Source organism: Drosophila tropicalis, unplaced genomic scaffold, assembly GCF_018151085.1.
Source record: "Drosophila tropicalis isolate 14030-0801.00 unplaced genomic scaffold, ASM1815108v1 contig_393, whole genome shotgun sequence".
In the NCBI taxonomy this organism is placed as follows: Eukaryota; Metazoa; Arthropoda; class Insecta; order Diptera; family Drosophilidae; genus Drosophila; species Drosophila tropicalis.
This window is the reverse complement of record NW_027172855.1, coordinates 3,502,198-3,516,897: the sequence shown is the minus strand read 5'-3', so window position 1 is coordinate 3,516,897 and position 14,700 is coordinate 3,502,198. Positions and strand designations below refer to the sequence as shown.

The following is a 14,700-nucleotide window of genomic DNA, read 5'->3' as shown; positions in this document are numbered from 1 at the left end:
TGTGGCAATTATTGATATCATTTTAAAACTTCTATTGCAGAAAAGGAATGCTTAAAAATCCTTTTATCATCCAATCGAAACAAAATAAATGTACCCCATTAAAAGAGTATAATTACATAGACATAGTCACACACACTAATGTGGATGTAGGTTGAATTATCTGTTAGAGGCATCGTAGTAATTAGCATAATCATTGGGTGAGGTAGTCAGTCGTTAGGCGGAGGGCATCCATCTAGTTGAATATCGAACAAGCAATTAGAAATTCTATCGACAATTCCAATTTAATTGTACCGTATAATACTTTATAAATTGTATTTTTATTTAAAATGCTGCTTTTCATCTTGATTGGAATAATTGATAAACTAACTAGCTTTACATCAAGCTTAACAATAAATTTAAAAGTTATAAAGAGTTTATAAGAAAATTAAACATACTAATGTAATAAAAACTTATAGAGTACGTTTTAAATAGATCAACGAATGATAAATAGAAATTATATCAAATTTAAACTAGTTTTAAATAAATACTCATAATTTTTAAATGAAAATTACTAATCAGGGTAGGAATTTAGTTAGGCTAAAACTAACGAAACTAAATATTTCAACAATTTTAGAAATTCATAACAAAATAAGTATTTTAAAACTATTAAATTGTTTTACTTCTGCAATACTTACTTTCGACTCCATAAGTAAATTTACAGAAAATTACTAATAATTTATTTAATTTCAATTAAATACTTAACGCTTATCTCTTTAAATTATAATTGAGATTTTGGAGTACTAACTCTAACCTCTTTTAATTAAAAGTAAGATTATAAACAACGTTTATTAATAGTTGAAACTTAATTCGAAAAAAAGTGTCCTCTACTCATCTGACATTTTGCAGTGCGTATAGTTGGCCATGTTACGATAGTCCAATGGCTTATATTTAGTACTAGTTGGATCTTATATTGATGTATACCAAGATCTTTCTATAAAATCTTCCACTTAGTAAAGCGAATGACGCTTAATCAATAAGTTTGGCGAAGAGTTTTGGAACTCGTTTATATTATATATAGTCGTTTTGTAAACTAAGCTGAAAACAAGTTGTAACATTTTACAATCGAGGTGACACTTAAGGAAGTTTAAACAGTCCAAATATACGCTACCAGCCACTTGAATAAGAACACCCGAAATTTGTTTTTATTCGTTCTGGCATGTTAAAACTCTTTATACTCTTGACTTGGTTTTAATTTCTAATCAAAGTTTAATTATTTCCAATGAGAATACATAAAGTTGCCAAATTTTAAATTTGTTTAATTAAGAAAAAAGTAATTATGAATGAAGTACAAAAGAACGATGTCGGTCACTTGAATAAGAACACTTGGTGTAAAACAGTAAACAGTAGTTTATAAGAAAATGCGATAAACAAAATTAAGTTTTCATTTTAAGTTAATTAAGTTGATACAACTTAAGCGAACGTTCACGAGACACTAATAAGTCCTCTGTTCTTATTCAAGTGACGCATAAAAAGCTCTATTTTTTTGACTAACTGCATTCTTTTGTTCTCTTTTTGGGTTCTATCTATAGTCAGTGAACCGTACTTTTAATCGATAAATAATTAAAGTTCGTTGAAATAGAGACGGAACCGAAAAAAACAAAGCAAAATGAATACAAGAGTGTTCTTATTCAAGTGGCTGAGAGTGTATTTCTGATCACAATGATTGACAATTTAAAAGTGGAATAATAAACATAGATTATATCCAATCCAAGCCATAAAATGGAGTCTAGGTTTTCATTTTGGGATTGGTCTTTTCTTTTTAATTTTCCATAAACTTTTTGATAAACATATTTTGTCCTTAAAGTTATGTATTTCTTTCTTTTTAGAAGTACTCCACATAGTTCTTGTAAAAGTAAATGATTAATAATTTGATTTGAAAACTTTAGAACCAGTTGCAATAGGCATTTAATAATGAACTAGATTTTAATATGCAAGAAAAGTTCTCTGAAAATAAATAAAAATAACTGGGAACTGGCTATCAACAACTGTTTCAATCTAAATATAATAATTCACAATTAGCCATTAGCTACCATTAAGATATTCAACATTTTTAATGGATTCGCTTTCATGATTCACGGCCTCTATTCAGAGAGTGTGTGTGTGTGTGTTTGTCTATTTGAGGGGGCACAGCATCTTAATTTGTGTGTGCGCCGACTGGTTCACTCATTGAGCAATTTTAATTTTCATACCCACAAAAAGAAGAAAAAAAAAACATTCCACATCTCAGACGACAGATCTCAAGTGAGTCGCATAGCCATCACCCACCCACAAAAATTGTTTTCTGTGGGAACACGCACGATTAATAAATTAAATTAAAAGACACACGAATCGAGGCAGAAAGCAGATTGTACATACATATATATATCCACCTAAGTATATATATATATATATAAACGGATTCTGAAAGTGAAATGGTTAAATAGTGGGGCCCACATTATTCTAAACATGTGCCTTGAAAAATGTCGCGACATGCTAATAAAAATATTTCGTTTCTTTAGTTTATTTTTCTCCTTTCTCTTGACTAGATTTATATTTGCTCTTAAGGTGTGTGTTTGTCTGTGTGTGTGTGTCTGTGCATTTGTTTAAGTTTTTATTTTTGTTTATTAGCCGTCGGCTAATAAAAATTAATTTGAAAATACTTTTAAAATGCTCTAAGGGGAAATGCTCTTTTGGGAGTGGGCATGGACCTGACATAGGCGTTGGTGTTGGAGCTTAAAGATTTTTATTTATTTGTTTTTCTAATTTGTGTTTCTCTACACATTATTTCATCCGAAATGTTTTGCAGTATTATACATGTCTCCCTGTATATACATACATACGTAAATCGGCATATAGAAATACTAATGTTAAGTACGTTGTATTTTGTGCGATTTATTTATGAGTTCTACGACTAGCTGGTGTCTTATTCTATTTGAAAAATGGCCCAAATATATGACAATTCTTGTTTTGCTGTTTTTATCATCTGTAGTACCCTTTATACTTCAACTCAAAGGGTATATCAATGAAAGGTAAGAGCCAAAATAATTTCAACTATCCATTTCATTCCATCAGATCTCGCCCGATTTAGATCCTACAGATGGGTTAAGCTCTCAGAAGAAAATTGTAGATAATTATATAGGAATGGTCTTCTACTAGGAATGTGGGAATGAAAGTCCTACGATAGCCGATATCCTATTTTACCAATAAATTTCCAGGACTTAAGCTCTCGATAAAAACCAGTTAACCCATCAATACCTTTCAGAGAAATTTCTCTATTTTATGACAAAAATGCACTGAGTCCTTTTGAACTTGAATTTCTTAAAAGATTGACTGATGTGGTTTTAAGATTAAAAGGTAATTAAAGATTAAAAGGTAATTAAATGATAAGAAAGTCAAATTTAAATTATAATACGTAAAAAAATGTCATCTCACTACAAACAAGCAACTGTATCGGAGATTGGTAAAGTATTATTATAATTTTCAATCTCAAGACATAATAAGCCATAAATTATATAAATATTTTGAAAAATTTATTCAATTTAAGATACTATTTTCTTAAATTTTTGTTTATCATAATAAATTCAGTTTAATATATTTGAAGATATTCAATTTTCTACTTCTTTTAAGCAATTCCAATCAAAAGTTGATACAAAAATTCAGTTAAAAAATGGTAACCCTCCCCCTTATTTGAATCCTCGTCTGGCCCTTGATGTTGGTCATATTATAAAATCGAGATTTACCATTACATTGTTAAAAAGAAAAATTCGAAAGGTTAAAGGTTATATATAAAATTTCCTTGTATTTCCCTTGGATATAAAAGAATTTAAAGAAAATTAATAGATTTTAGGAATCAAGTTGAGGTGTAGCATTAAAGTTCTGGATCAATTTGCCATGTCTGGTAATAAGAAAACTTGCCCAATGAAACAAAGTTCGAGAATCTCATAGACTAAGATATAATATTAACAAACATTTTATTAAATCAAACAACTTCCATGCTTCAAACTGAATTATTAAGACAATCTAACAATCTTTATAGAAGGATAACCAAAAGATCTTGAAACATTTCACTACTTAGATAACGATTTATTTCATTGGAATTTATTTTGTTAGCAATAATTGAAAAGTTGTGAACTGAAAACTTAATGGATAGATAACATTATAAGTCAATAGTGTCATTCAAATAAATATCCATTTCTGGTCCATTCCTAATAAACTCACGTCGCGTGGAAATCGGAACAAATTGTGGCAATCGAGTTCCACTGCCTGTATTAGAAGTGAGTAGTGATTTATTTTCATCCTTAGCTGTGAGCTTATCCAAACGTTGTCGCTTGGCCTCTGATCCTAATGCATATTTTGTTGTTCCCTCTTCCAAAGGACGCTTCCGTGTGGGGATGTTAGATGATATCCTAGTTGAGCTTCGCACCTGCAGATTCCTCTGATGTCGAATGGCGTTCCTCATTTTGGTCATATACACAGTCTGCAATACGTCTAAGCAATCGCCACAAACTAAGGTCCTGGCAGTTAGGTCACAATTTATTTTCCGGGCAAATTTTAACAAACTCGGTTCCTTGATTGTCTTGCACGGCTCCCGAAAATAATGATTGCGAAGGCCACAGTAACGTTTAGCTTGCTTAGCCACTTTGGATGATCTCCCTGTAGGTGAGTCCATATTTTGTGTTTTGATTTTGAAGCTGTTGATTCGGATTGCTTTGTTAATAGAAATATGTAAATGACATTAAAATCATCAGCGTAAGGAATTCCAAATGTCATTCAAATATAAATTTTTAACTAATCACTAACTAATCCTATAAAGTCAAGGGATTATAACTTAAAGAAGGTGTTTCAGCTTCATATAGGGTACATAGACATCGACGATACCATCTCAAAAATAGAAGAAAATTCTTTTGTCCCAGTTTTTTTTATTATTACTTGATTACTTGATGAAATAAATGGTGATTAGCTTCTTTGATTTATGATCTTGTTACTGCCTGTTGATTTTTAATGTCCGAAATACTCTTTAAAATCTTCATGTCAAAAAGATATGAGGTATAAAACGGGTCTATACGAATTGTGCACCAATTGGTGCTCAGTGCGTTTCTTGAAGTTTTTCTTCTCAAGTTTCGGTTTTGTTTTGTATTTCGGTTTGAATTTAAATCAGTTTCGATTAGTTTTGGTGTAGTGTACTTCCTATTTCGGTATCTTCTTATAACTTGAATGTGGAAAAACGGCAATAAAATTAGAGTGCCTAATTTTCTTCGAAATGTTGTGAAATATATTACAATTTATGAGCGGAAAGTGCATATACGAAAATCTATCTATATATGTATGTATGTAGATGATTTATGCTAACATAATACTAAGTATAGATATATAAATTTTTTGTAAAATCTTCTACATCGAATGAATTTTAGCGACATACAAATGGAATTTATTTTCGTCACACAAAAGCCATAAACAACTTAAAGTGAAACGGTTGAGGGTCATTAACTCAAATCCCGCCTGCTTATTTCAAAAACATACACATATGAAACAGCTGTGCCAACAATTTGTCAGCCAGCATACTATATAAATATTGTAGAAAGGTTTTTCATTTTGGAAATCAAATGTTTTAAAGACTTAACCTAAAGATATACTCACTTATTCCTGAGTGATCTTTCATTGATGACCGAAATATAAATTTCAAGCATAATTTTTTGACAGCCACACGACAGCGAGTAGAAGAACTCAACTCTCGAGATCAAAGAAAATTCAAATCATATTATTAATATTTTATTTTGTTGACTTTCACATATTTTTGGTTTTATGATTTGTTACCAATGACAAAAGTCATTAGATGTGACAATAGATTAGAATAAAGCATTTGCGGAATGCTAAATACTTGAGCTTTTGAGTGAAATATTTTCAAAAATAGAAAACAAAAAAAATAAATACTTCAAAACAGGTTTTCAAGTAAATTGCTCAAGCTCTTTGCAATTGAATTTATTTCTATGTTTGCCAAAGTGTGACTATCATTTAATTAGAGCAAATCAATTGCCACCAGTGTGTTAATTAAAATGCATTTTTAATTTGTAATCAATTAAAGTGGAAATGTAAGACTAATATAGCTTGATCTAACCTAACCGAATAACTAATTTGAGTCGCTTTGACTTGTATGACTTGGTCATGCAATTTGAAATCAAACTATCACATTTACCCTAGTTTTGTTCAATCATTTGCTTGACTTTTAAAAATTAGCTAGAACCATTTATATTTTAGCTAAATTCAGCATTTTGTTTTATGTATTTAGCATGTATAAATTAAAACGAAAGTATTGTATAATCTTGTTAGGTTCTAGTACTGAGAAACATTAAACATTAAAAATTACCCGGAAAATCATTATAAAGTTTTATGTTGAAAATGTCCTTTTTTTCCGTCTGTCAAGTTATCATCTAAATTTCTATATATTAACTTTTAACTATTTATAATATATATATTTTGGTTAAATGAACAGTCGACTGTTATATTGAAAAAGAAATTTTTCCTCTTGTTGCTCTTTTAGATGTTAGCCGACTAAGCATTACCTCGTGTCGGAGGTGGGCTATTAAGAGACTTGTCATTAACCACACTAAGAGCCATAAGTATTTGGACAATTGACTCTCTTTTGTTCTATAAGTCTTCAGTGAAGTTAATTTGAAGACTTTTTAAGATTAAAGAAAGTTCATTTAAAGACAAATTTTAAGGCATTTGAATAAATATATTGATTCGTTTATTTTTTCACTTTATTGATTATTTTCATTGTTTTATTGACTTACTACGAGGAAAAAGTTCTTTCATTTCATTTGAAAATACAGTACCGCTTTGATAGAAATATTTTAGGTTTAACGATTTACTTACTCAAATTAAGGAAAGTTTTTTTATTAAATTGCTGGAATACATTTTTGAGCACTAAAACTCCATTCGATTCAGATTCGTTTTATAGAGTATTCACTGTTTCAATGTGAAGCACGTGCTAGTCAAAAACAGCATTTGAAATTGAAGTGAAATAAACTGAAGTCCAAAAATTTATGGCCACTAATGTATGTACCTCTCCCTTTTATGTATTTACGTATTATTTAACAAGTTTACTCCGAACACTACAAATAGTCCTTTAAACTTCAAAGTTAGCAGGTACCTGACATCAGTAATTCAAACTTTTGCCTTTAAAATAGATTTTACAGACACAAAAATTGTTTGTTTTTTTGTAACTTATTTCCCATTCTCTATGTTATATAGAGAAGTCACAGATAATACTTAATATTTGTCAATAAAAAGATAAATAAATTAAGCTGACATTAGATCAAATTGTTTATTAAGCGATTTTATAGTTTGATTCTATATCATAGTTGAATCATAATTGTGTTAATGATAAAGCCCAAATGACTAGTTTTCCTTTTCAATGATTACACCGCATTCCGGAAAGATTTGTTGTTTCTTATGCTTACGTCTATCCCGACAGCTGCCACAAATGCGCATACAGAAGAAATAGAGAAACTCGAGAAAACTCAAACAAGAGATTCCCATAAAGAGACCACAAATGCCGCCACAATTTGATATCAAAGTGGAGACACCAAAGAGAATAGTTCGTTTAATGGCTGTAAATTGATTTTCCTTAAAGTAGACCGAGAGACGCGAGCCTCGGGCACTGCAAAAATAATAATCATATTAAATGGTATAAAAAAATTGTTGATTTTCGGTAACTCACTCATCGTGCTCATATTCTTCACGGAAGGCTCTTATAGTCTTGGCCAAGTCATAACGTGCTCGGGAAATTTCGAAATTATATTCCAATGATGTGCAAGAGGGCATGCAATTGCAACTGAGTTGGGCATTAGGATCAACCGATTGTTGGGCAGTTTCATTTTGCAAAAGCATAGTTAGTTCATCCTGGGCGGCGGTATAACAAGGTATATCATCTAAGCCACACACCGGAGTACCCAAGGGCTCTTTTAAATGGGCGGGGAACAATAATAGTTTCAAAATCAAAAAGAATATGTTTCAAATGACTTACTGGGCATCCAAAATTTGGCACATTTGCATTTCGAAACTGTGTAATTGGCCAGACATTCAACTTGGCAATTAGTCTGTGAATATGAGCGGAAGAACCTTAAACTGCGTTCATCATCAAAGAAGCATTGACGTCTAACAGTAGAGGGGAAAGGTGTATAGTTATAGAAAGTTTATATTCCAATTCATTTCACACTTACTTGTCAGGACTAATTTCATGTAAATTATCCGTTGACATGACATAGTTGGGTAAGACACTGACCATCACCTCATCGCCATGAGGGACAAGTATATAATTACCTGAGGTGAGGGGCACACTCTCGGGAGAATTGAGGAACACCTGTAAAAAGTATTACATTTGACTCATAAAAAAGGTGGATGAGCTAAATGTGCCCCCTAAAGTATGCAATAATTATTTAAAGGAGCTATTTTTTCATTTCTTATTCCTAGGTTCGCCTTGATAAGTATAAGTTCAATAGATAAGCACTCACCTTATAGCCTTGCCTATAGCTGCGACAATCGTAATCGAAATTGTGCTCCAATCCTTGCAAAAAGGCAAAGAAACCATTGCGTACCGATGAGAATACCGTTCGCTGTGGATATGCATTCTGCAATTGATCCACATAGCCCGTATCCAATGACCAACTGCCTGTGATATTATTCAATTTGGGTAACTCAACATCGAAATAATTATCAAAATTCACAATATCCGGATCTCTGTAGCTTATGAAATTCTCATCCCGATAGATATCTTTTGGTCTTAGGCCATTGAATTGATAACAAATTCCCTCATCGGTGGCCACAAAATCCAGAATTTTATCACAAAAATAGAAACGACCGTTCCATTTGCAAAACGGAGCTGTGACATTTTTCGTAATGGTCAGCTCGATAAGTGTATCGGTAACATCAACTGAAGGCGGTTGCATTTGCGATATTAAGGGCATAAAACGTTTAACGACATCCGCATCACAAATATGCATAGCAGCGGCCATACGAATCAATCTGAAAGGATCTTAAAGTTCAATTACTTTATTTCTAGAATTTTTCAGTAGTCGACTCAACTCGTCATTGTCGATTTCTGAGTCATTGCCGTTCTTATAGTTTTCCCACATGAGACGCGAAACGTTGGTGAAATCAAACATATTTCGTTCCATTTTGATTTCAGGGCAAATGGTTATGGTCGGAAAGGGTATTTGGTGCACTGGCACCAGAGTCTCATCGAAACCCAATATAACCGGTGAGTCCTGCCATTTGAGATATGTATCCCAAATAAGCGATATGGCAAAATATACCGATATGCAAGTGAATACCAACCAATATAATCTGTAAGACAAACACGTAATTACTTTATTCCTTTAAACAGAAAGATCTTTGATCCTTAAAGTAAGCCATAGGACTCAGTTACTTGAACAACATCTTCTATCCACACGACATTCGAAAACGTTGTTAAGTTTTTCAAAAATCAATTTTTGGATTGCTTATTGCATACTTTGGGGATCAAAAAGTTGTGTACACAAACTCACTTCTCATAGATCGGCCTATGGACTTCGAATATATAACGAATGCCGTGAATTGTTGTACTCTTTGAGTATTCCAAGAGCAAGCCCTTACAAGCCGACAAAAGACTGCCATAACGTATTCTCGACTTGATTATCACATCACTGGGCACATCACTTAAAGCTGCCGAAGCAATGCTAGCACGCTGATCCATACCAGGTATGGTAAGCAATTCTGGCCCTGGCAAAATATTGCATGCTTTCTCCTCCACCTCTACCGGTTCACCTTCACCTTTAGTTTCGGCCATATTCCTGCTGTACGAAAAGCAAGTGACCAACTAACCCAACATGCACGCGTTTCTATCCTTTTATAGCTGACGTGACACTTGGATAAATAAATTACACAATAACAAAATAAACTTAACAAAAACAGAAAGAAAAAAAAGGAAAACTAGGTGCGTCTTGTGGCGCCCATGGGATGTGCAACAATGAGCTTTGGGATATTATTTCATGCGTAGCTCCTCATGTACTTTCATTTAATTATAAATTATGGCCAAATGTATATGACTATAAAAGTGCTTAAAGCAGGCATTAGTTTATCTTAAAATTATATGCACTTGAATATTTGTTTAGCCACTTAAAACATTTAGACATTATTTCACGATTTTGACCATGCAAGACAAGGGATGGTTAGGTAGGGTAATGCCTCGTACAATAAGTAAAACCTTATTTATTTGCCTATCTAGAAATGATTATATTCTAGAGCTTGGAAATGAGGGAATTTCGCTTATTAATATATCAATAAATTGTCGCAGAAATGTTCTTTTTTCTTGCCTCTTTATAATAGATAATAATTCCTTCATTAAACATAAAAGAAACAATACTTGTAAAATAAACATACTTATTTCGAAGCAAAACATAAATATTTCTTTGATATATTTTTCAAGTAAACAGGCAAAACAGTCATGAAAGTTTCCTAAAATCTTCTATATACTTATAAGAAGGGTATGCAAAATTAACGTTAAAAAGTAACGTATTTTTTATCTGAAAGTAAACCGGCTAAGACGACACTATATTATATATAGTTTTTTTTAAGGCCTTAAGTATGCAGTGGCGGACACGAAAAACCTTAATGGAATAATTTTTTCTGTAATTTGTTGATTATTGTGTTCAGATTATATACCGTAAAAATGGTCTTCATACTTTAAACCGTTTTTTTCACAAATGAATTTGAACAAAGAGAAGTCCGTTTTTCGGGGGGCATTTGTATATTTAAGACGTTTTTTCCAAAATCTTAAATATTAAAGATAGACGTTTCAACTCTTTAAAGAAGTTGTAGAACTAAGATAAACTGCATACAACAATTTTTTGATTTAACCACATCTTTCGATTTGGAGGCAATTGAAAATCTGAATTTTGTATGGAAATTTTTGTTCCTTTGGGCGAGTCCATTTTACGACACTAATTCATACTAAAGTACTTTTTCCTTGAACTACGAAAGAAAGTGAATTGAATTTCCCGTCGAATGACATATTTTTCATTAAAATCTGATAAAAGTTAAAATTGTATATTTACAATACTATGGACCACTCTAACCACTTATCACACTTTCAAAACCAAATTTATGTATTGATGAAGAACCTGCATATCAAATTCTAGGATGGGCCAGCAAGTCCGAAATTTTAAGAAGTTGCCTAACTAAGAGGACTCCTCAGACATAGTTAACAAGAATATGATATCATGTGATGAAACTTTTAGAAATTTATTTAGATATTTAGTCTATCTAGTTTCACTTTCTGCAGACTGTTCCTAGGTTAATGAACTTTAATAAGTACTCAAGGCAAAGAAAAACTTAAAGAAAACTATCTTTAAAAACAAATTACCTATGTGGGTTTCAATGAAAAAAGGTCTTTAAAATGATTAATGAAAGCAAAAGTAAAGAAGAATTTCATTTTCATACATGGTCAAATACTTTTCAAAAGTAAAAAAAAAAAAACAGTTCTGATTAAAAATCAATTTCAAAAATCAAATCAACTAACTACCAGCAAAATATATTTACTATGATTGTTTTTGCTTTAAAAACCAAAAAGGGGGAAAAAAACCAAAAAAAAAAAAAAAATATTGTTGTCACCCCATCCGTATGATATGGCATGGCCTGGCATTGCTTACATTGCTCTTTCACTCGAATGCTCGACATGGTTTAAACATGTTCCTGGAATTTAGTGGCTAACTTGCGCCTTTTATGCTGGAGCGACTGAAGTGATCAGGCCGGCCCGAGCCAAGCTGAAACCAAATGGTGGTCACATCATCGACATCATCGGCAGCATCGTCTGCATTCGTGCGTGGTTTTGGTTTGATTTTGTCTGCGTACTAGTTTGCTTTTGGTGCGGTCTGGTTATATGCTCCTCCTCCTCCTCCTGCTTCTCCTTCTCGGAGCCTGCGAGTTGTTTGGCACTTATTTGGCGACATTGTCATCGATATAAAACGTTCGTTTTGTTTGTGCATTTGGGGTTTTTTTTTGTTTTTTTGGTGTCTGTTGGTCAAGAGGATGGCATCCGTTGTGCATATTTCGAATAGTCAGCCAACTCTTCCTTTCCCCCCGCCATGCCCCTGTTTCTGAGTATGTGTGTGTGCATATACGGATCTGGACTTTTTAGCATTATCGGAGTGTGTGCATCAGCATTTGGTTTCGCGTGAAATTCACTCACGACTTGTAATTATTTAATTTTATTGTCTTTGTTTTTTTTTTTTTTGTATATCGACAACGCCCCTGTTTAACTGGCTGGGCAAAGGGGGAGAAGGGGACAAGAGTGCCTACTGTTTAACAAGATTCTCAATATCAGATCAAATGTGTGTTTCTCTTGCAAAACTGCACTAAATTACTATGTACATTCGCGATATATGTACATACATATATACACATGTACGTTCTGATATACAGATATATACAAATATATTAAAAAGTGACTTGGAGCGTTTATATGGTTATTAATCATTAGGCTTGTAGAGATAATTATCGGTTACTGGTGGGTTTTACATACCCTTAAATGTATTGATAAATGAGCTTAATGAGTGTATGGGACTTATTATTGAGCCAGACATTGACGTAAATGCCAAAGCCGTAAAAAAAATTCCTATACCCAAATAGATAAGGTTGTTGCTAGACTTGTTTCCATTTTTCTTTTCATTTTATTCAACAATTTATTTATCAATTTGCAACTTTAGTTATTTCTTTTTGCTTACATTTCATTTAAATTATTCACAATTTAATGGGCTTTATAACGAATTCTCTCAAAAGTTTTTGTTCATTTATTTGCAGTTAGATATTCTAGGACAGGAGCGGTTTAATGTCGTTAGGGTGCCTTGTGGGGCCTATCTTCTCTTATAGCTTTTTACAAAAAATGTGTCGTAAGTAACAGCAAATAAATTGAATTCTTCGGTGCACCATAAAGTATGCAATAAATTTATTCTTTGAAATTCATATCAAAATTCAGAAGCTTTGTGTAGGTAAACATTTTTCTATAACATTTTATTCACAGACCTTTCCTAAAGTTCATTATAATTTTAAAATTTAAAACTTGAACATAAAGATCCTTTTCTTCTAGAGTATGTTGCATACTTTAAGGGTCACATTTCTGTCTTTAAACATACCTATATTCGCCATTGCTAAAGGGTTTTTTAAATTTGTATGTAAAGTAACATAAATTTTTCCGAACAAAAAATTTGTATGTTCTTAGTATAAGTCACAAATCTATTGAGCCCTTTCTGGTGGCGTAATCTTTGAAATCCGCTCCTGTCTAGACCTGTAATCAAATTGACGAATGTTTTCCATTCAACAAATGTACATACAAATGAAGATATGTAGTCACATTTTAGCAATTCTTTTTGAATAATTGACGCAGTGTCCTCATGGATGACAGATATTTTTATTTCATGTTGTGAATTATGAAAACGTTTGGAAAAATTAAAAATTGAATATGAAATAGTTTGTCGAAAAATGTTCTCCACCCTTCAACAAACTAGTTGAAATATAAAAAAAGAACTACGACTAACATTAGATTGATAAATAAATAAATGCAATATGGGAAATGTTTATTTTTAGATGACTTTGACAACAACAACAAAATAAACATTTATTAAATTGTCCAAAATGCATTACAATTGCCTTTGTAGTTATTTTATGTTTAGTAATTAAAATTTGATGAACTAGTTTCACCTTTTGAGTACTAAGCAGACCATTTGAGAAAAAGCAAAAAATTGCTCTAAAGTATATTTAATTACTAGTATTTTTATAAAGAACTAATTGTAATTAACATTAGCATGTACTTATATTAGTTAATAACTGAATTTAAAAGCAATTGTGTTGTTTTAAAAGTATTCTTGTAAAAAACGAAATGTCGATTTATAAAATTTTAACTAAAATATGAGTAATTTCAATTCCAAACTACTTTTTATTGAAAAACTGACCATGTCTTGATGGTATTTCAAAAAGTAATGGAATCTAACAAAACAGGAAACAGACATTTCACGATATCAAAGTCTCAAGTGAAAAGTATAAGAAATTACCAGTTTAACAAACAAATATATCGTTTCTTAATTTAATTTAAGTAATTTTAGAGAAGAGTATATTACAGTCTTCAATCTCAATCAGTATGAGCTAAAAAATTAACATATTTTCCATTTCCTCTAAATATGGATGTTGCCTGTTTTGTAAAACACAATTTTCGTGTCATTATTGATTCCTCAATTACGTGTGGCAATATTTCTCCAAAGAAACTTTCAGTTACATATATCAAATGGCTAAGCGTCCTGGCCAATCATATATATACATATGTATGCACGGATGTTATGATCCCATCAATTTATAAGCAATGAGTCTCTACATACATACAGACAGACGTACAGACAGACAGACAGACAACAATTCATAAGGCTAAAAACGCTGGAAACTCTGATGAATAACTGTTATTCGCTTCTGGCCATCGTTTTCTCTATCTCTTTGTCTTTTACATTTGTTTATAAATTATGAGCCAATGCCAAAAGCTGACTGCATCTGCTGATGAGTTGCCTGCCTTTCACTGACTCCTTGGGTATAAATATATGTATGTATGTATGTGTGCCTTTGCTCCTAGTTGTGTGTGCTCCTCTTTCCATCTTCATCCTG

The 14,700-nt window shown here is 32.0% G+C and overlaps 1 protein-coding gene across 1 annotated transcript; it reads right to left on the bottom strand.

Moving 5' to 3' along the window:
* Positions 1-7,317: 7,317 nt before the first annotated feature.
* Positions 7,318-9,861, bottom strand: ppk (pickpocket). Its single transcript, XM_068284789.1, has 7 exons — positions 9,564-9,861; positions 9,103-9,363; positions 8,532-9,042; positions 8,241-8,380; positions 8,045-8,175; positions 7,739-7,979; positions 7,318-7,678 (listed from the first exon to the last, which is right to left on the bottom strand). The coding sequence occupies exons 1-7, from the start codon at positions 9,842-9,844 to the stop codon at positions 7,417-7,419; spliced, it is 1,827 nt and encodes a 608-aa protein (XP_068140890.1). The 5' UTR covers positions 9,845-9,861; the 3' UTR covers positions 7,318-7,416.
* Positions 9,862-14,700: the final 4,839 nt, after the last annotated feature.